General features: G+C 45.6%; 1 protein-coding gene across 3 annotated transcripts; it reads right to left on the bottom strand.

Moving 5' to 3' along the window:
* Positions 1-1,869: 1,869 nt before the first annotated feature.
* Positions 1,870-19,232, bottom strand: LOC131404656 (T-lymphocyte surface antigen Ly-9-like). 3 transcript variants are annotated; one of them, XM_058539594.1, is made up of 10 exons: positions 19,031-19,232; positions 15,418-15,744; positions 14,566-14,841; positions 13,710-14,051; positions 12,205-12,474; positions 10,707-10,811; positions 9,662-9,715; positions 6,316-6,650; positions 5,860-5,931; positions 1,870-2,998 (listed from the first exon to the last, which is right to left on the bottom strand). In XM_058539594.1, the coding sequence occupies exons 1-10, from the start codon at positions 19,149-19,151 to the stop codon at positions 2,930-2,932; spliced, it is 1,971 nt and encodes a 656-aa protein (XP_058395577.1). In that variant the 5' UTR covers positions 19,152-19,232; the 3' UTR covers positions 1,870-2,929. The 3 variants fall into 3 exon arrangements, with proteins under 3 accessions (XP_058395577.1, XP_058395578.1, XP_058395579.1); XM_058539595.1 differs by lacking the exon at positions 10,707-10,811 and having other exon boundaries at positions 19,031-19,231; XM_058539596.1 differs by lacking the exons at positions 10,707-10,811; positions 12,205-12,474 and having other exon boundaries at positions 19,031-19,231.
* Between the last annotated feature and the right edge of the window lie 769 nt (positions 19,233-20,001).

Below are 20,001 nucleotides of genomic sequence, written 5' to 3'. Positions count from 1 at the left end.
TTGTTGAGCTTCTGTGATAATGCCTTACCAAGATAATTATCCATGAATGACTAGCCAATGAACAAGCAGTAATTAAGCTCCTGCTGTGTATGAAGCACTGCCTGGCCCCCTGGGAGTACTCATTGTAGGCCACCAAAGACATGCTGACTCCATGGACCATGTGCAGGAGAGCATGACAGCAAAAGCACAACATTAAAGGATATAAATAGGCTGCAAGGTGCGTGGAACACAAATGTACACTAGAGCATCATGAATATAAATCAAGGGTAGTGCAACTTACAGGCAAGGGGAGAGGGCTGAGGCCACAATTTGCGGGAAAGAAGAAATACTAAGGCTATTCTGGATGCAGACGTGACAATAAGGAGGGAAGTTCTTCTGGGTAAATATGGGAAGCTTATATGCAAGAGGCATTTTAATCACTTAAAAAATATATCAATGGAGAGGTCAGCATGGTGGTGTAGTGGTTAAGTTCAGGCACTCCACTTCAGCGGCCTGGGGTTTGCGGGTTCAGATCCCGGGCACGGACATACATACTGCTCATCCAGCCACGCTGTGGTGGCATCCCATATACAAAAAAGAGGAGGATGGGCACGGATTTTAGCTCAGGGCTAGTCTTCCTCAGCAAAAAGAGCAGGATTGGCAACAGATGTTAGCTCAGAGCCAATCTTCCTCACCAAAAAAAAAAAAAAGCAAAGAAAAAATGTTAATGGAGTAATACAGACACACACACACAGACACACACACGGTTAAAAAAAATTTGGCGGTACAAAAAAGTACGTGAAAAAAAAAAAAAAACCCAGTTCCCTCCCCAGAGGCAGCCACTGATAAGTTTTGTGTATTTTTGAGACAGGATAGGGATGGGACTCTGCCCTTCACTCTTAGCCACCAGATCCAGCACCTCCCAGCCCAGCTATTTTCAAAGTCAAGATAAGCAACCTTCTGGGATGGCCCAGTGGCATAGTGTTTAAGTTGATGTGCTCTGCTTCGGCAACCCAGGGTTTGTGGGTTTGGATCCCAAGCGTGGACCTACACACCACTCATTAAGCCATGTTGTGGTGGCATCCCATATACAAAATAGAGGAATATTGGCACAGATGTTAGCTCAAGGACAATCTTTCTCAAGCAAAAAGAAGAAGATTAGCAACAGATGTTAGCTCAGGGCTGATCTTCCTCACCAAAAAAAAAAAGAAAGAGAGAGAGATAAGCAAACTTCGAACCACAAAACTGCCCCCAAGTAGTCCACCGACTCCCACATGCACACAAAGCCCCGAGATGACCACTATACGACCTTCCTAGAGTGGTGGTAATGAGCAACACTGCCATGTTGGACCAACTGGGCAGGAGCAGGGACCACAACCCTGATGGGGCGTGCAAAGACACCACCAGGAAGAGGGAAGCAGAATGCCTCTGGAGGCCGAGAACCATGACATCATTCCACTCCCCTTACCCCATAAAAGACTCAGGACGGCTCCCTTTGGAGATCCAGCCAGAGAGCCACTTCTCCTGTGCAGTCTCCCTTGTGCTGGAGCATGAGCCCCAGTAAAACCTTATCTGAGACTTTGGTTGGGCCTCTTGTCAATTCCTGTTACAAAGAGAGCCTAAGAACCCAGGGTCGGTATCATTTCCTTTCAGAACTTTTCTGTACCTATATAAGCATATAGATAGATATACATTTCATTTTTATCCAGCTGGTAGCATATGATATACACTGTCCTGGACTTTGTTTTTTCCACTGAACAATGTATCTTAGAGCTCATTTCATATAAGCACATATTAGTCTTTACGTTCCTTTCTTTACAAAAGTGTCAGGGTTTGTCATTGCATGGGCACACTATCATATACTTAACCAGATTCCTACTAAATGGGCAGTTAGGTTTTTTCTAGTCTTTTATTTTAAAAAATACTACAGTGGATGTGATGTTACATAGATCATAGGACCAGGAACAGAATTTGCTACCCCAAAATATGCCTCTTTGGCATAAGAATTATTTTAGGCTGATTATTTTTAAGAAACAGCAGATGCCAGGGAAAGCTCAGAAAACCTTGTAGAAGTTACGGATTTGTAAGGGAAATTTACATTTACAAAAGAAATCTCCATTTGTAAGGGTGCCTCCCTCTCTGTGCCAGGAAGGAGAGGACTACTAAATCTCTAGAAACTCTTATCAACAGAGAAGGCAATGACTTAAATCTACATCACAACTTTACCCTTGTTTACTGTGCTGACCTCATCCTAACAACAGAATGTTAAAGCTACTTTTCAGAGGCGGCCAGAGCCAGCCAGGAGAATGCACAGAGGGAAAATTGTGATGTGCCAATCGACGCTCATCCTGCCAGCACTTCCGCATACCAGCTTGCCCTCCCTGATACCTTAAACCCTACCCCATACTCCGGATCTGGGAGACAGATTTGAGAGCCAGTCCTCTTGTCTCCTTGCTAATTGACTGGGTAATAAACTTTCTTCCGTCGAAGACTGGTGAACACAGTATTGGCTTCTATGCACAAAGGTGGAGAGAGAAATCTTGCTGGGCAACAGATCTTTGTGTCCACGAATGAGATCTGCTGGATTCATTTTAGCAACTGTTTAGAAGATGGTGTGAATGTCCAGGCCCCCTTCAACCATGTTTGACCAGCCTTGGCAGAGTTTTGAGATGATGCATCTCAGCTGACAGGGGGAAACAGTACGAGCATACCAGGAGACAGATGGAGGAAGGACACCGTGAAGCCCAGAGGCTCCAAAAAGGAGCCTGTGTCTGATCTATTAATGGGCTTGGGAAGTCACAGGGGGTGAGAGGAAAGGGAGGGTCAAATGTAGGCATCTCTGAGACACTGAAGGAAATTCTGAAGTGCTTCTCGCTGCAGGAGCCCCAGGCCCCACAAGGTCCAGCTACCTCTCCAATCCCAGGAAGAGAGGCAACAGCTGCTTTTCTTCTCAGGTGAAATTTTCATAGGTAGGGCTTTCAGGAGGGTCAAAATCATTCTGTTGTGATAGTGGCACCACCTGTGAGCCAAAAGACATAAAAATATGGTTAATAAAGCCTGGACGGCTCTGGTTTCCTCAGCCCTGTGCTGGTGAGAGAGAGGAAAGTGAGGCCAGGCTATGGTTGGTCCATCCTATAGAGGTAGGGTCATAAGGCCTGGCCTAGGGATGGAGCAATCAACCAAGCTGATGACAAGCGTTTATGGAGAATCTCCTAATGGTAAGGGCCACGGGCTAGGCTCTCTGTAAGAGAGACATAAGATAGTTTAGTGCAGCAAATTGAGGGGATTAAAAAACGACAATAAAAGTCTTTGCTCTCAAGAAGCTACTGTCTAATGATCCCAGTCTCTGCCCTGGCTGGAGAAACAAGACAAACATTTATGTAAAGATAATGCAGTTGGTAGAGGTTACATTCCAAAGTAACGGTCCAGACCATTAGACCTTCATGTTCCAAGGGTTTTGAATGTCCTTTGTCTGAGAGTGTTCAGGGAAGTCACTAAAGAGCAGATGAAACCTGAGCTGATGCAGAAAGGAGGGGACGTCAGGTACTGGCAATAGCTTAGGAATAGCATAAACATTCTTTGAGATATCATGCAGAGACATGTCAGAAAATAATAACTAACATAGGTTTGAGAATTTCCCGACCAAGGGGACAATAATGGCCTTAGGAGACCCAGAACCAGGATTCCTGGTCCTGAAAATTCTGAAGACAAGGGATAAATTCTGTCAAGAGCTTGGCTAAGGAAATGCATTGATTTCTACTTACACTGTGAGTGAGGGTGGTTTTAGGGGTCTGAAGGCCCTGGGATGATGTGAGAGCCGTGCAGGACCGTCCAGACAAGTGGTGACTCATGGCCATTCTGAAACTCAGAGCAGGCACTGATGTCCATGACTTTAAGATTGACCAGTGTTGACCCAAACACAAAGGGCCAGGTCAGAGTGGAAAGCAGCTTTGGAAATGCAATGAAAGTACAGACTTAGCCTCAAGGCCAAAGGTGAAGTCCCTAGCTGGCTAAGCATTAGGTCATGCTCTGGAAATCAGGGCATGAGGCACATGATGGTTGAACTGAACTGCATATTTGTACAAGTGTTTGCTGAACAAATTCTATCCAGCTTTTAAGGTCCAAACCAAACCGTTTTTTCATGATGCCTTTCTTGTCTACCTCACTGCAGTGATATCTCCTACTTGAATGTCTGAAAAACCCTTGGGAACTGCATACATAACAAGGAGTCATGTAGTGTATTTTCTCTCCCCTTCCAGGTGACTGAATCAGCTCCACCCTTCCTCTACCAAAAGATAGATAAGATAACAAGTCTTCAAGGTCAAGGATGGTATCTTAAATATATCCAAATCCCCATAGCACTCAGCCCAGTTCTGGGCAAACAAAAGGTGTTCAATAAATATCTATTGATTGATTCATCAATCACAGAGAAGTAGCATAACTGAAAAACTTGGAGAGTTTTTTCTTTTTTTAAATCTTATTTGAACATATTACAGGGAGGGAGTTCTGGAGGAGATTTGATAACAAGACTATGAATGGATCTAATGTTTTCAGGAGAGTGAAAGTGGAGTGGACAGCCAGATACAGATCTGGGCTAATTAATTTTTTAAGATTTTTAAGGATTTTAAAACTCCTTGCGATTTTTTTTTTTTCCTGAGGAAGACCAGCCCTGAGGTAACATCTGATTCCAATCTTCCTCTTTTTTGCTGAGGAAGATTGGCCCTGGGATAACGTCCGTGTCCATCTTCCCCTATTTTATATGGGACGCTGCCACAGCATGGCTTGACAAGTGGTGTGTCAGCGCGTGCCTGGGATCTGAACCTGCAAACCCTGGGCCACCGAAGTGAAGCGCACTTACTTAACCACTACGCCACCAGGCCGGCCCCTCCTTGCGATTTTTAATACTGAAACTTCAACTACTATTATGTGAACTTAGGCAAAATTAGCTTCCTGAATCTCAGCTTCTTTATTTATTTATTTATTTATTTTGTGAGGAAGATCAGCCCTGAGCTAACATCCATGCTAATCTTCCTCTTTTTGCTGAGGAAGACCGGCTCTGAGCTAACATCTATTGCCAATCCTCCTCCTTTTTTTTTCCTTCCCCCAAAGCCCCAGTAGATAGTTGTATGTCATAGTTGCACATCTTTCTAGTTGCTGTATGTGGGACGCAGCCTCAGCATGGCTGGACAAGCGGTGCGGCGGTGCGCACCCAGATCCGAACCTGGGCCGCCAGTAGCAGAGCGCACGCACTTAACTGCTAAGCTACGGGGCCGGCCCAATCTCAGCTTCTTTAGCTATAAAATGTGGATGGCAACACATTTGTAGTGTTATAATGATCAGATAAGAATGTTTGTCAATGTTTTTGTAAACTGTAAAACTTTACATGAAAGTTACTATTATTATTACTATTATTATTATTTAATGGGAAATTCTACCCTTAAGCGCTCTTTTAACACTATAAAGAAACCAATATGCTATAGTTAAAAGCACATTTTCTAAAAAATCTTGACATTAGACTGTTGGCTAATTTCCAGTTGTTTTGAGAAGTTGCCATTTTGGTGGATTAGGATTAGAGTTTGAGATAGATTTAGAAATATACATAGACTATATAGTGTTTTGGTTCACAGTCTCTCATTCTGGTCAGTGTGAAGATTAATCAATATAAGATATTATTAAATCAATTAGAAATGTTCAACCTTTGGCCACACAGATGTAAATCAAGAATGTTTGTTTAAGTATCCTTGTTGACCATGGAGTGTGGCAGGATGGTGCATAGTGGGTAGAACTTAAGCTCCTCTGCCACGGGAGTTTAGGGCTTTCAGTTAAAATGGTCTGGGCCTCACTTTATGGGCCTTAGGATAAAGGGAAAATTGTTCTTACCGTCTGAGATTTCTGAACAGAGCTGTAGATTGTGGCTGAACTCTCTTTCTTCTGAGGAAGTGGAGTCTTTCCCTGTAACACACCAATATCAGACTATCCGTGGTCACTAAATGAGAGCTTTCCAGAGTTTTACCCTCAATCCTTGAGGAGAGAGGAATCCACCAGGTTCTGGTTTCATGTAGAGGGTGGAAGCTGCCTTAGTGCAGTGGGGACAGTGCCTCTGGTTCCCCAACACCTCCCTTATTTATGGCCCAAGAATGGGAACTAAGGAGTGTGTTCCTTCATTCCAAGGGACCACAAGGTTTGGTAAACACAGAGTCAGGATTCTCTGCCCGTGTGCTGCTGGTCCTGTCCCCCAGCCCCTGGTCCCCAGTTTGGAGAGACTAGTCATCGAGGATATTGGGTGGTCCTAGAAGTGGGAGAGAGAGGGAAGGTGTGCTGATCAAAAAAGCTCACCTGCAAGTCGAGGAACACTTGCATATACACTGTGTCCCCTTCGACCACAGGTACAGGTACCCTGTCATCTGGAGTGACAAGGTCATACTCTGCTTGCTCCTCAGAGGTTGAGTCATGTCCAGTGTCCTCCTGAGTGACCAAGTCATACACCTGATCTCTTTTATTGACATGCTGGTACATCTCAGTTGTCTCCTCATCCTCCACAGTTGTTCCATCGCTGTCAGAGCTGCTGTCAGAAGTGGGCTTAGGCTGTTGCCTGACAGTCTTAGGGGGAGTTTCCATCTTCTCATAGCCTTGGGACAGCATGCAATACAGTGAGTGGCCAGCAGCAGTTTCTGGAACAAAGTGTGCATGATTAGTAAAAAGTGTGCCAGCCCTCACCTCTCTCTTGCCTTGTGCAGGAATCTAAGCTGCCCTGACTCCTACCCCAGACAATACCTAGAGAACTGGAGGAAAGGTTGTCTTCCCTCGGGGGGCTCTATTCCACTCTCCCTCCCTCCTTCCTTTCAAGCATTCACTCATTCATTCATGTGATAAACATTTATCAAGTATGACATGAAATGGACTCAGTGAACAGAACTAGCCTCACTGGATAAACGACCCTAAGTGCCATGATGGGTACTCTGGGGAAACACAGGGTAAATTAGACCTGGTCTTGAAGGAGAACACTGTCTAGCTCAGGGTCAGATCCATACATAAATCAACTAATGTAAGGCTGGCTCCTACAAGTGACATATGAAAAGCACAAGGAAAGTGCAGAGGTGAAAGGAGATGGTCTCTGGCTGGGAAGCAGAGAAGAACACGTGAACATGATGGAATTGAGATGGGCCTTGATGTAGGGGCAGGATTTTGATGAGTATTGGGGTATTCTTGGTGGAGGGAGCAGCATGATTAAAGACAAGTGTGAATCGCGAAGTACCCTCTCTTTTCGGAAAGGATGATATTCCAAATATTTAACCACAATGGCCGGGGCATAGGACAACCAGAGTGGTGCCTGCTATGAACGACTAGTGTGGCACAGTGGGCGGATGTCTACCTGCCCTTGGAGCACATCAAGCAGCCCGTTTGATCTGAGTGTAGACAACAACGGCTCACACTTACTAACTGCCTACTATGTGTCAGGCATTGTTTTAAATGCTTTTCAGAAATAAACTTATTTAATTTGCGTAAAACCTCATGGAGTATAGACAATAGCTAACATTTATTTTTTGCAGATCAGGAAACTGGAGCACATAAAGGTTAAATATTTGCCGAAGTAAGTGGTAAAGGCAGGATTTGAATGCAGGTAGCCTGGTCCCTGATGTTCTTAATTAGTACTCAATACTGCCCCCTACTGGCTTCGTGTAGGAATAAAGTAGATAAAGGGTGGTCTGGCCAAATACTGCATGATGATAATAGTTATCACCTATTGAGGGCGTGCTGTGGGCGTTGCCCCGCTCAGTCCTCACAGCACTCTACGGGGTTGGTGCTCTCATTTTGCAAGGTAAGGAGACTGAGGCTCAGAGGCTGAATTGCCCAAGATCACTAATAAGGAGAAGAGCTAGGATTTGAACACAGGATTGTCTGACCTCAGAACTCATACACCTGAGTACTAGGTTATATTGCATTTTGAGTAACAGACAAAGGCCATGAGGAACCATTGATGGTTTTAGAGCAGTCAGAGTTGAGCTCTGTAAAGTGGTGAGCAGAAGGGATAGAAAGGAGAAACTGCAGAGGGAATGACCAGTTAGGAAACATAATATTTTAGAGAAGAAGTAACAAGGAATGGGAACGTTTGCTAATAAGTACTGGTTAAATAAATTAGGGTAGGTCTGTAGGATGAAATAAATGGAAGTCAGTCAATCTAGATATACCAGTATTGCTAGAATATACTGTTAAGTTAAAAAAGCAAGGTTCAGAAAACTGTCATAGATTGTTCCCGTAAGTGTAATTAAAGGGAGAACACACACACACACACACTCACACACACACACACACACACACACATATATGATTCCTATAAATGCATTAAAAGGTTTTGAAAGGATTTAGACATACATGTATCTTAACAATGGAGGTCTCTGGGGGGAGAGACCTGGCGATTGGGATTTGGAAGCAGATTTACTTTTAATTGTATACCAAGTGATTATATGACTTTTCAATTTAAAAAAACCTATTCAATAAAACAAAAAATTGGTGACAGCATGTACTTAGGCAGTGGCAAAGATCTAGAGAAGAGGAGATTTAGGAGAGAGAATGGAGAGATTGAAGAAGCAGGCCTTGGCAGCTGAGAAGAAGTGCTGGAGGAGGGAGGCGGGATAGGGATGACAGTGGTGTCCCCAACACTACTTTACTCCCCTTCCTGTGCCCCGAGGGCCAAGGAAGGAGGGAACAAGCTGGGGGAGATCAGAGTCCGTCCTGCCAACCATGAGGAGGGAGCTGGTGGGAAGTTCCATATCCAGCCTCATTCCCATTTCTAGGCTCCTTTCTCTGGGTTACACTTCCCATCAGAAAAACCTGCACTGTTGGGTTACTTGAGCCCCTGGCCCCCTCCTAGCCCGTCTTCCTATTCTATCACCTTGGGGAATCCCCTCCATGAGAGGTGGCATAGGGATTTTTAAAGCAGAGTCAGTCTGAGTGGGCAGAGTTTGGGGATTCCTTAGAACTCCAGAGCTCCAGGGTTCCAGGTGGTGATTTAGGACACTGAGGGATGGGAGTAAGATGCAGGAATCTCAGCTCTCCACCCCAACATCCCTCACAACAGTCCCACTTTTACATGCTTTGTGCTATTGGGGTGTTGCATAATATTTTGTTTGAAGAAAGTATTCCTTAGTTTTTTCAAAAATTGGAAAACCACAGCCTCAGTGACGCTCTTGGTGTCTAAACAGTCTCATGGGTTTTAGTTTTAATTAAGTTTTAGTTTTCCTCCTGCAACAGATTTACCATTCCATCTGGCTTTTGTTTATCCATTCTCAGAGTGGAGAACCAGCCTCATCATAGGCCACATTCAAGTGATGACGGTCAATGCTTGAGGAAGCCTAGAGACCCCAGAGGACAGGCTGCGTCTCCTAGCTCTGGTTACCATCTTTCAGGAATCTGTCTTGGTTGTGAATTTGTTCCCTAAACCACCTTCCTTTAGCACATTGCTTCTCAAACTTTAAGAAGCATATGATTCTCCTGTGGATCTTGTTAAAACTCAGATTCAGATTCGGTATTCTGGGGTGGTGGCCAAGATTTGCATTTCTAACAAGCGCCTGGGTGATGATGCTCATGTTGCTGGTTGGCAGACCACACTGAGTAAGTAGCTAGGCTTTGGTGCTTCCATCTGGCCCGGGGACGCCATAGCCTATGTCACTGGTGATAGTACCTGATGTGTCAGCTGAGGCCTCAACTTGGCTGGAACTGATAGCTCGGGCTGAACCTGAAAAACCGAGAGAGAAGGTTTATCAATAGGGCTGTGAGGAGAGAGGTGTCTCTGATTCTGTGAGAATCAAAGGACAGGAGGAGAGATTTCGGGGTCATAGACAGGGAAAGGCTTTAAGGAGGAGGGTGAACCCCTATGTGAGTACAAGCCCATGGGAAGGGTGACCAGAGTCTAGGGTCATCTTCAGCTGAGGAGAAGGCTCTGGATCTGCCTGCCATCCCTCTGGAAGAAAGAGCTCTAATCTATCTGTGGTAGCCACTAATCAGAGTGGTTTGCCAACTCACAGTGATTCTTCCAGCGGGTCATATGTGTTCTAAGCAATCTGTTCTTTCTGGGAAATACTCCATTCCCACTCCAATATCGAGACTCCAGAGGGAGGTGCCAATAGTAATAGCTCATCCCCTTGGCCATAGTGATTGGGCCAAGCAATGGTCACATGATCCAAAGCTGGGCCAATGAGATATTTCTGAGATTTTTCAAAGTGGAATTGGAGGGAAACATCTTTTTTTCCCTTCCTGGTGTCAGAGCTACAAGTATGTGTGAATCTGGAGCTACCAGTTGCTGTGTTGTAGTACACATGCCACCCCCCACCCCTGCCCCTCAGCTGGCTACAGTAGGAGAGAATTAAGCTAGCTCGAAGGGAGAAGTAGGGATGAGAGATGGAGAGCTCTGGTGACTTTTGGGTCTCTGGTGACATTTGTCCCTAAGTCCAGCTCCTCTCCTGCCTTCCCCACAGATTGAATGTGTGAGTCCCAAAATAATAAATCATGCCCCCTGCACCCTGCCTTTTGTCTAAGCTAATTTGAGTTGGGTTTCAATTATTTGTAACTAAGAGTCCCAACTAACACCCTTCTCCCCAACACTCTGAAAAGAAATGAGGTTTTGGGAAAGAAGGGATAGGAGAGGATTATGAGAGGACAGAGAAGCCTCCAAAGGTCCCAGAGAAATGGTTTAGTGCTGGCAGAGGCCATTAATCCCGGAAACCCACATGATCCTTTTTGCTTCCAAATGCAGCAGCCAGAGATCCCAAAGCACAAAAGGATGGAAACTATCAGGGAGAGTCCAATCCAAAGCTTCCTGCTTATCCCAAGTCCTGTAAAGAGGAAATGAGTGATATTACTATAAATAATGATAAGAGAGATTGGAGCAAACAGTGGACAAAGTATAATGGCCATCCTATCTGCCTCTTAAAATCCCATGCTATTGCAGAAAATATTCCTTTCCATTCGTTCATTCTACCACTATTTATTGAGCAGGCATTGTTCTAGGCAAGAAGTGATAGCAGTCCATAAGGCAAACACTGTCCCTCGGTAGAGAGGTTTATGGCTTGTCCAGTGTCACAGAGTTTTAAGTAGCTGAGCTGGGATTTGAAGGAAGGCTGCCTGATCCTAAAACACTCTTATCCATCACACTACACTGCTCCTCTCTGTAAACAGTATAAGGGGAGTTCTAGGCTAGAGACAGAAAAAGTCCAGATTCCCACTTAACAGGCCTCTAAATCCATCTGCCAGCCACAGCCTGATTCAGCATTATCACTTCCTGGGTAGATGTTCCTTTTTTTCTACTTCCCTCTAGGGAAGAGCAAAGCACAGAACTCAGGGTTCCAACTCTGCTTTTGCTGTATGACCTTGGACAAGTCTCTTATCCTTTAATAGGGAACAATAAAAATATCTGCTGCACAGGACTATTGTGAAGATTGATTGTGCTAAAATGCATGAGGACCTAGAATAGTGCCTGGAATCTAGTAAGACCCACTAGGGCTTCCTTTCTAGCTCCCACTCACACAGCCCTTGTTCCTTTGTGGTCCGCATCCCTTCCCACGTCAACTTTCCATCAAATCTTCTCCACAGACTTCTAATGCTGTGCTGTCCAATATGGTAGCCACCAGCCATGGCATGAGCCCTTGAAATGTGGCCAGTATGACTAAAGGACTGAATTGTTTATTTTATTTAATTTTTAAAAATTTAAATTTACATTTAAAAAAGATGACTCAATTCCTTATTGAAAAACTGAGAAGTACGTTTGGAACAACTTGGATGTGTAAATCTATTTTTTCAACTGTAAATTTTATGAAATCTGAATACAGATCAAGTACTTCCATGAAAATTGAGCATCTGAATTGAGATGTGTTGTTAGTGTAAAATACATACTGAATTTCAGAGACATAGTATAAATGAAATGTAAATTATGTCATGAATAATTGTTCGTATTGAATGTTTGTTGAAATAATATTTGGATATATTGGGTTAAATGACATATGTTTTTACAATTAATTTTATCTGTTTCTTTTTGCTTTTTCTAATGTGAGTATTAGAGAATTTAAATGACCTATATGATCCCATTATATTTCTATTGGAATGTGCTTGTCTAAAGGACTCTTGCGCACACTTTTTCACTGCACTTCATAAAGAATCAGTCAGAATGCAAACTCTCGGATCCGAAGATCCAAGGCCCTGAGGTCTGGCTGAGTAGAGATGGAGAGTAACCTGGACAGATGTCCCCAGAAAGAAAGTGCCTGGAGCTGTTGCTGACAGGATTGCTGGCTGTGCACGTGAAGTTGGGATGATTTTCACCCCTTCTCAAGGAGACTTGGAGGTGAGATCCCCCTTGGGATACAACAGCTTCTTTCTGCAGGGGGGTCCATCTGTAGGTCACGTTGTGTCCACCATCCTCCACTGAGCACGTCAGGCTGACCCTGCAGATGCCATCCCCCGTGAACTCGAGGCTCCACGTGACTTTGGGCTTCTTCAGCCTTCCTGCGTGAGGAGAAAGGCAGACCTGATGTGGAGTTAGGCCTGCCCACTGGGCACCGCCACATGTTCACTCATTCAAAATATATTTGTGAAGTTGCATGTTGACATTGTGTTAGGGCTGAGAAAGTGCCTCCAAGAGTTGCAGGCATTTTGGAGTACACCAGGCCTTTCCCTGGGGAACTATGAAATCTCAGACACATCACTTCACTTCTTTGGGCCTTGGATGCTCAGATGTGAAATAAAAGAGTTCATGAAAAATGAAAAAAGAAAGACACCACATCATTCCATACAGCATACTATGAAGAACAAGCAAACCAAGCGACACAAATAAGCACAGCACTTGCATGGGCTCTGAAGGCCCTTCAAGGCTTACATTTTGAGGTTTCATCATCTAATTTGCTTATTTACATGAGATAAGGAATGTAGAGAGGTGAGCACAGCACTGACACAGAATAAGTGCTCAATAAACGTTAGCACTTTTACAAGAAATATAAGACCGGCACCATTTGCTCCCAATTTATTATTATTTTTACTTAATCTTCTTGCTGGTTCTTTTACATTTGAGTCACAGTGTGCAACAGATGTAGACTAGCTGACTCACTGGGTATTTTAACAAGATCGCGGACAGTGAGTTTTTTCACAGGTACTTAGACACCAACAAGCCCAGGCAGGGGATATGCAGACCATGTCTGAATGGTACCAGTAAAGGAGCTGGCAAATGGAAACCATGCAAACTGTCCTGTCAAGCTCCTTTGAGGCCCAGAGCTGAGGAATAAGACTGCAAGTTCTGTCCCCCACACTCAGGGGGGCCGAGCAGTCAACCCTCTTGGACGTCACAGGGTCTTTGGACACTAAAGGCTTTCTCCTCAGTCTTCTCTGATTCCACCCCAGCCAGCTCTGCCCTTATTCAAAATGATAATGTTCTACAAAGATGCAGGTTGAGAGTTCCTGGTCCCTCCCGCCCAATAATCAATGCAGGAGGATGGGGCAAGTAGACAGTTGGGTGGTTGAGGCCTAACTGGAAGGCTGGAGGAAGCGGGACCTTGGCAGGTAGATTTTGCCCAGCCGCTGACTGTAATTTTTCCTCCTGTGAATTGACTGGTATGAACTCAGTCCTGAGTCTGAGGCATTTTGCTAGGAGGAGAGGCCTGAGGGAGGAGGGAAGTGGGGAAGGCAGCAAAGAGGAGAAGCCTTTCAGGGAGGGAATCTAATAATGGGCGCTCTGCTCAGAAACTCACGGTAGATGAGCAGGGTGACGTGTTTCGTGCTGGTGACTCCAGAGGTCTTTGAACATATGTAAGCGTGGTAGGGGCCAGCATCCTCCATCTTCAGCCAGCCAATCTTCAGGGAGTAGTCCTGGCCGGAGACCCGCATGGTGTTCTTGTCTGGATCCTCAAACTTAGTGGGTGGATCTGCTTTTGCTGCTTCTCCCCGCTCTTTGCTGATAATAGACGTGTTAAACATCCAGACAACGTTCTCTATGTCCTGACTGGCCGGGAGTGCCAGGGGCAGGGTGACTGACTCCCCCAGGACCCCCACCACCGTCTCCCCCATTGATCCTCCTCTGGAGGCTCCTGGATCTGCAGTCAGAAATGAGACATTGCCGCTTCAGTCACTGGCCCCACTCCCTTGACCCTCAGCCTGCCTGAAGGGGAGTGGAGCCCCATAGGCCCTCCTGCCCAGGCCATTCCCCCTTCCTCTGATGAAGCATCCCTGCTGCTTTTCCATGACCACTTGTCATGCACAGGTATGCACCTGGCTCTGCCTATTGCATACCCAGGCCTTTCTTGCTCTCTCTGCCCTTCTCAGGAGACCCCAGGGGACAATCCCATCCACGCAAAGAGCAATCTGGATCTCTTCATCCATCTTCTCTTACCCTCCCTTGCTCTACCCTCAGTTACACAGTGCCCTGGGAGTTCCCAAGTCCTCTGCCAGTCTCTCTCAGGCCCCTGAGGGTAGAAAACAAGGGGTCTTCAGGCCTGTTCTCTTGCCTTCCCACCTCATCTGTGTCCTGCCAGAACCCTGGAGTTTAGATTCTATAGCTGCTCAGACTGTTTCTGGAATCCTCTGGAGGGCCTAAGTGGAGCCAGTTACCTCTACAAAACTGCCAGGCATGGACAGGGTGGGAGCTGCTCTGGCTGACTGGGTTCTTGGCTGTACAGGTGTACGGCAGGTCTGGGTCACAAGGCGTCCAGGAGATGGTGAGAGTGGAGCCCCCATAGAATTCAGAAGCATCAGGGTCCCTCGGGGTCCAGCTGTACTGAACGTCTTTCTCTGTCCCCTCCACAAAGCATGTCAGGGTGACGTTACAGGAGGTGTTCTCAGACGCGTTCACGGACATCATGGTGACTCGGGGCTCCCGCAGCTGCTCTACAAGGACAGTGGCAATGGGGAGACTACTCAGATCCCTTCCCTGGCAGGAAAGGCCTGAGAGAAGAAGGTGGTGTGGTAGAGGAGCTGGGAGCGGAAGGGAGAGGCTTTCTGTTACTGGTGTTCTTATAAAAAGAGGAGATTAAGACACAGACAACAGAAACAGAAAAGTGACCACGTGAGGACATAGCAAAAAGTGGCCATCTGCAAGCCAAGGAGCAAGGCCTCAGAAGAAGTCAAACCTGCTGACATCTTGATCTTGGACTTCTAGCCTCTAGAACTGTGAGTAAATAAATTTCTATTGTTTAAGCCCCCCAGTCTGTGGTATTTTGTTATGACAGCCCTAGCACACTAATACAGATGGGTAAAGGATATTAATAGAGTTGCAGAAAAGAATACAAACGGCTCTTAAACACATTTTGGCTGTGTATTCCACTCTTGACATCTGATTTATGGAATTGGGTGACAAAGACCAATGTGGAATCCTACTTGGCCTAGAGATAAATTCCTGGAGAGAGAAAAAATCTGCTTTTAAAAATAAAAGATCAAAACTTACAGAAGTGCTATGGAACTCACCATAGATGTGCAGGATGAATTGCTCACCAACGGTGACTTCAGAATTCTTTTGGTTTATCTGGGCGTTGTAGGGTCCTGCATCTTTCAGAGTCAGGTTGTTGAGAGATAAGGAGTAGTTCCGGATGATGTTTAATCGGCCCTGGTAGCTTCTGTCCATAAAAATAACTTTTCCATTTGAGTCGGCTAAAGCAAGAGCTTTTTGGAAACCATTCCAGGTGACATGCTCAATCTCTGTGTCTACTGAAATGTTGAGGGGGAAAGTCACCACACCCCCTAGAATTCCTGCCACCACTGTTGGTGCTGAGTCCTTTCCAGAGGTTCCTAGTCCTGCAGAAACAGAAGAGGGACTTGTAAGGGCAGCTGGACTCCTTAAGTCAGGCTTCATTCATTCATTCGTTCATTCATTTATTCATTCAATAAACACATATTGGGAATAAATGCCAGATGCTGAGAAGTGAAATGAGATTCATGTCTTCCTCTCTTAGGGCCATTGCCTAGCCAAGTCATTCATTCATTCATTCCCTCATTCACATATCAAACACTCTCTACCACAAATGTAGCTACGATAATCGGTAAAACAGACCTTTTAGGTTTCTATTCCAACAGGGAAATTAGCCTTGTGACTTTAGGTGAATTTCTCTGAGAATCAGTTTACTGGTCTATAAGATGGAAATGTTCACACCTGTACCATCTTCCTCAGGGAATATGGTAAAGATTAAATAAAAACAGGTTGCTGTATATCATAAAGAAGTAATGAAGTAAAAAAGGAGCAACTTTTTAAAAAATAAGATGGGTTGATGGATGGCTAGAGGGTGGATAGATGGATAGATATGTGATGAAGCAAGTAAAGCAAAACACAAATGGTAGGACCGATGTGGGAGGTATATGAGCGTTCACTGCAAAATTCTACCAAGTTTTCTGTATGTTTGAGAATTTTCGTAAAAAAATGATGGGAACAAAAGGAGCATCTCTTACCTCTAGCTCACCCTACATTTTCCTCACTGTCCAGGGGATCTCAGACTGACCTCGGCTTGGCCAGGGAAATCCGGTCTGTCCTTAGGAACGAGGTTTGGGTTGGGAATGGTAGGTAGCATTGATTCAGCTCCTGATTTCCTGATCTCAGGAAAGACCCAGATCCCTGATAATCATTGTTACCAAGGCTTCCAGGGGCCCTGCATTCTGCCAAGGCAACTAATTTCCCTGAGGGGCTCCGTGAGTGTCTGCTGGGTGACCCCAGCCTGGAGTCCCAGATTCCAGAGCTTCTGAGGCTCTGGAGAGTACTCTGGAAATTCTAGACCAAATCAGATAGGTTCAGGACCCAGACTACTCCAGGAATTCCAGGTAGAAAAATAAGTAGAAAATGTTAGAGAGAGAGGAGAGGCCAAATATACTGTAGGGGAATGGAAAAAGGCTGAGACATGCTCTGAAAGCCCAGACGTTACAGAATATGCAGACACAGAGAGGAGACACCCCTACTGGTGCAGGCCAGGGGGCTCTCTGCCCCGACCCACAGCAGTCGAGCACTTGGACCTTGCAGAGAGGCTGCTAGGGAGGATGCAGGGCTGGGGACTCTGGATGTGAGAAGGTCAGTTCAGGTGGACTCTGGGGGCAGATTCAGAAGACAGAAGCTGAGTTGGTGCAATGTTGGTTTGAGGCTGCCCAAAAGAGAGCTCTTCACATCTGGAAGACATCACTTATAATTGCTATGTGTGTATCAGGTACTTTGTAAAAATCACCTCATTCAGTCCTCAAAATTATCCAATAATTAACCCCATTTTACAGATGAGGAGCAGATATTTAGAGAGTTTTGGCCACCTGCCCAGATTACAGGGTTGGTCAGTTTCAGAGTCCAGATTCCATGTACATGATGCCTGGAATGTGAGGCCAGGAGTGCTCACTACCCCCATCCTGGAAGCCCAGGAGGTGCTGAGTCTTGGCCGGGTGCATATGACCATGTTTTGACCTCAGCTTTCCTCACATCAAAGGTAAACAAAGCCTCACAGACTGTCAGTGGGGGAGCAGGATGTGGTCCCTACAAGTCAGATCCTATTGCAGCAAACAGTGCTACGTATCTCCCAGCATAGTGACAGGAGTTCCAGGAGTCAGTCATCTTATTCTGAACTACGCCTTTTGACAAATAATAAAAAGGAGTTCAAAGATTGTGGTAACTGAATTTGACTTGCCTATCCTTTACTAGTTTCTGAATAACGTACTAAACAGGGATTATTATAATAACAGTCATAGCTTCCACCAACTGTGTGCCAAGCACATACACCATCTCTAATCTATGAAAGAATCTTGCATGATACATCTTACTAACTGCATTCTACACTTAAGAAATAGATGTTCACACAGCTAGTGAATGATGGAGTAGGATTTAATGTCAAATGTTCCTGATACTAAAGCAAGGGGACTTTTCACCCTACTGCCTCCTAAGTTCCTTAAACAACTCCTTGGAGACACAAAAGCGTCAAGGAAACTCCCTTCTAGACCGAAACAGTGAAGTTTGAGGTCACCTCAATCGATGGAGCCAGACAGAGGGAGATGCCCCTTTGCCCTGAACTGTTTCAAATTCACTCCATTGATCATCTGAGGCTTGGATAACACTGGATGTAGCTAATTTCAGGTTTATCCAACACAACCAAAAGGCACCCTAAGAGTTGAATATAAATAGCCTTGCTGCTCCCTGTGTTTTTATGGTGAGCAAAGATGAAATTGAAAGTGAAGAGAGGTCAAACTGGAACTCAGCCCTGAGGACAAGGCTCCTCCTACCCCCATATATGCATCCAGGAGTTTTTCTAGAGCTCACCTCACTGCCCATCCCCCACCCCCACCCCCACTGCTCTCAGGTCCCTAGTGCTACCTGCACCATCCCTCCCATGAGGAGGTAGGATGTTGGGGAAAAAAGGATATTCCTCCCCAAGGAGGGCCTGGGGAAAGCAAGATCCCAGAGAGACAATAGCTGCTACAGTCCCAGGTTGCTGAGATCCTCCCTGGGGTACTGGGTCAGGTGTGCCTTCTGGACAGAGGGGCCCAGGCCCAGCTGCCGAGAGATGTTTCCCAGAAACTAGCAAGACTCAGGTCTTGATGGGGAGGTAGGATGTTAGGTAGAAAAGGATATTCAGATAGAAGCCACCTAACCTGGGGCCACCAGACCATCTCCAGACACCCACTGAAGCCTCCGTAGTCCAGAATATGTCATAAACATGACAGGATGTAGAAAGAAGTTCCAGCAGTTTTATCACTCCCTAGGAAATTGCTGGGTGACTTATCATCGGGGGAATTTTCCTGTATCTCTCTGTGGATTGTATCCATATTGTACAGGAAACAAACTCATAACGTGGCATTTCTTAGAAGGAAAATGTGAGGGTGAGAGGAATAAAGTCCAAGCCCAGAGTTATTTGAGACTGGGGCTAGAATGTCGCTTGCTCATGGTGTGTGACCGTGCACACGCTCACACACACTTACAGAGCTCAGATTAAGGTGAAACTTGCAGAATATTTACCACAAGAAGAGGAGTTATTGACTTTACTAACAAGAATCCCCAGCACGGAATGCGACCAGCCTCAGAGGAGCACCAGTGAAAGCAGTGGTGGTCATAGTGTGGACTTACCCATGAGTAGGAAGAATTGGGTCCATAGAAAGGGAGAGAACACGTGTGGCTGACTCTTCTGTAGCTCATCGGAGAAAGCCCGTGGAGCCCAGTCATCTGTACGTCTCTTTGGGCCTGCCATGATGATATACTTTCAGATCTCACAGGCTGAAGGAGGAAGTACTTACCACAGCTTCCGCCAGTGTGTGTGCGTGTGCCAGGGAGGGTTGTTTATACTTGGCACCACAGACTCCTTTCACATGCTCAGGCTGTGGTAGAGGTCCCACGTCTTTTCATGTGATTTGCAAACCAATATTGGGCATCAATTGCTTCAGCATCAAGAGACTTGGGTTCTGAACTTGGCCCTAAAGAGTTCTACTTCCTTGGGCCAGCTGGGTGGTGTAGTGGTTAAGTTCATGTGCTCTGCTTCGGCAGCCCGGGGTTCACAGGTTCGGATCCCGGGCTCAGACCTACTTATCAAGCCATGCTGTGATAGGCGTCCCACATATAAAACAGAGGAAGATGGGCATGGATGTTAGCCCAGGGCCAATCTTCCACAGCAAAAAGAGGAGGATTGGCAACAGATGTTAGCTCAGGGCCAATCTTCCTCACCAAAAAAAAAAAAAAAAAAACCTAACAACAACAGCAACAACAAAAATAAAGAGTTCCACCTCCTGGTACTCATGCCCTTGTATAATAAACTCTTCTTGAGTGTGGGATGGATTTAGTGACTTGTTTCTAGTGAGTAGAATGTGGCAGAGGTGGTGGGGTGTAACTTCTGAGATTAGGTTAGAAAAAGGCTGTGGCTTCTATCTTGGGTTGTCTCTGCCCCTCTCCCCCCACCTCACTTTCCAAGGAGCCAAGTATTATGTTGTGAGTTACAAGACCCCAAGACAAGGAACCGAGCGAGGCCTCTAGCCAAAATGCAGTGAGGAACCGGTGTCTCTGGCCAACAGTCAACGAGGACCTAAAGCCCTACCAAGAGCCACAGG

The sequence above is a fragment of the Diceros bicornis genome, chromosome 4, assembly GCF_020826845.1.
Source record: "Diceros bicornis minor isolate mBicDic1 chromosome 4, mDicBic1.mat.cur, whole genome shotgun sequence".
Lineage (NCBI taxonomy): Eukaryota > Metazoa > Chordata > Mammalia > Perissodactyla > Rhinocerotidae > Diceros > Diceros bicornis.
The sequence above is the reverse complement of the archived record's forward strand: the minus strand, read 5'-3'. Positions and strand labels throughout refer to the sequence as shown.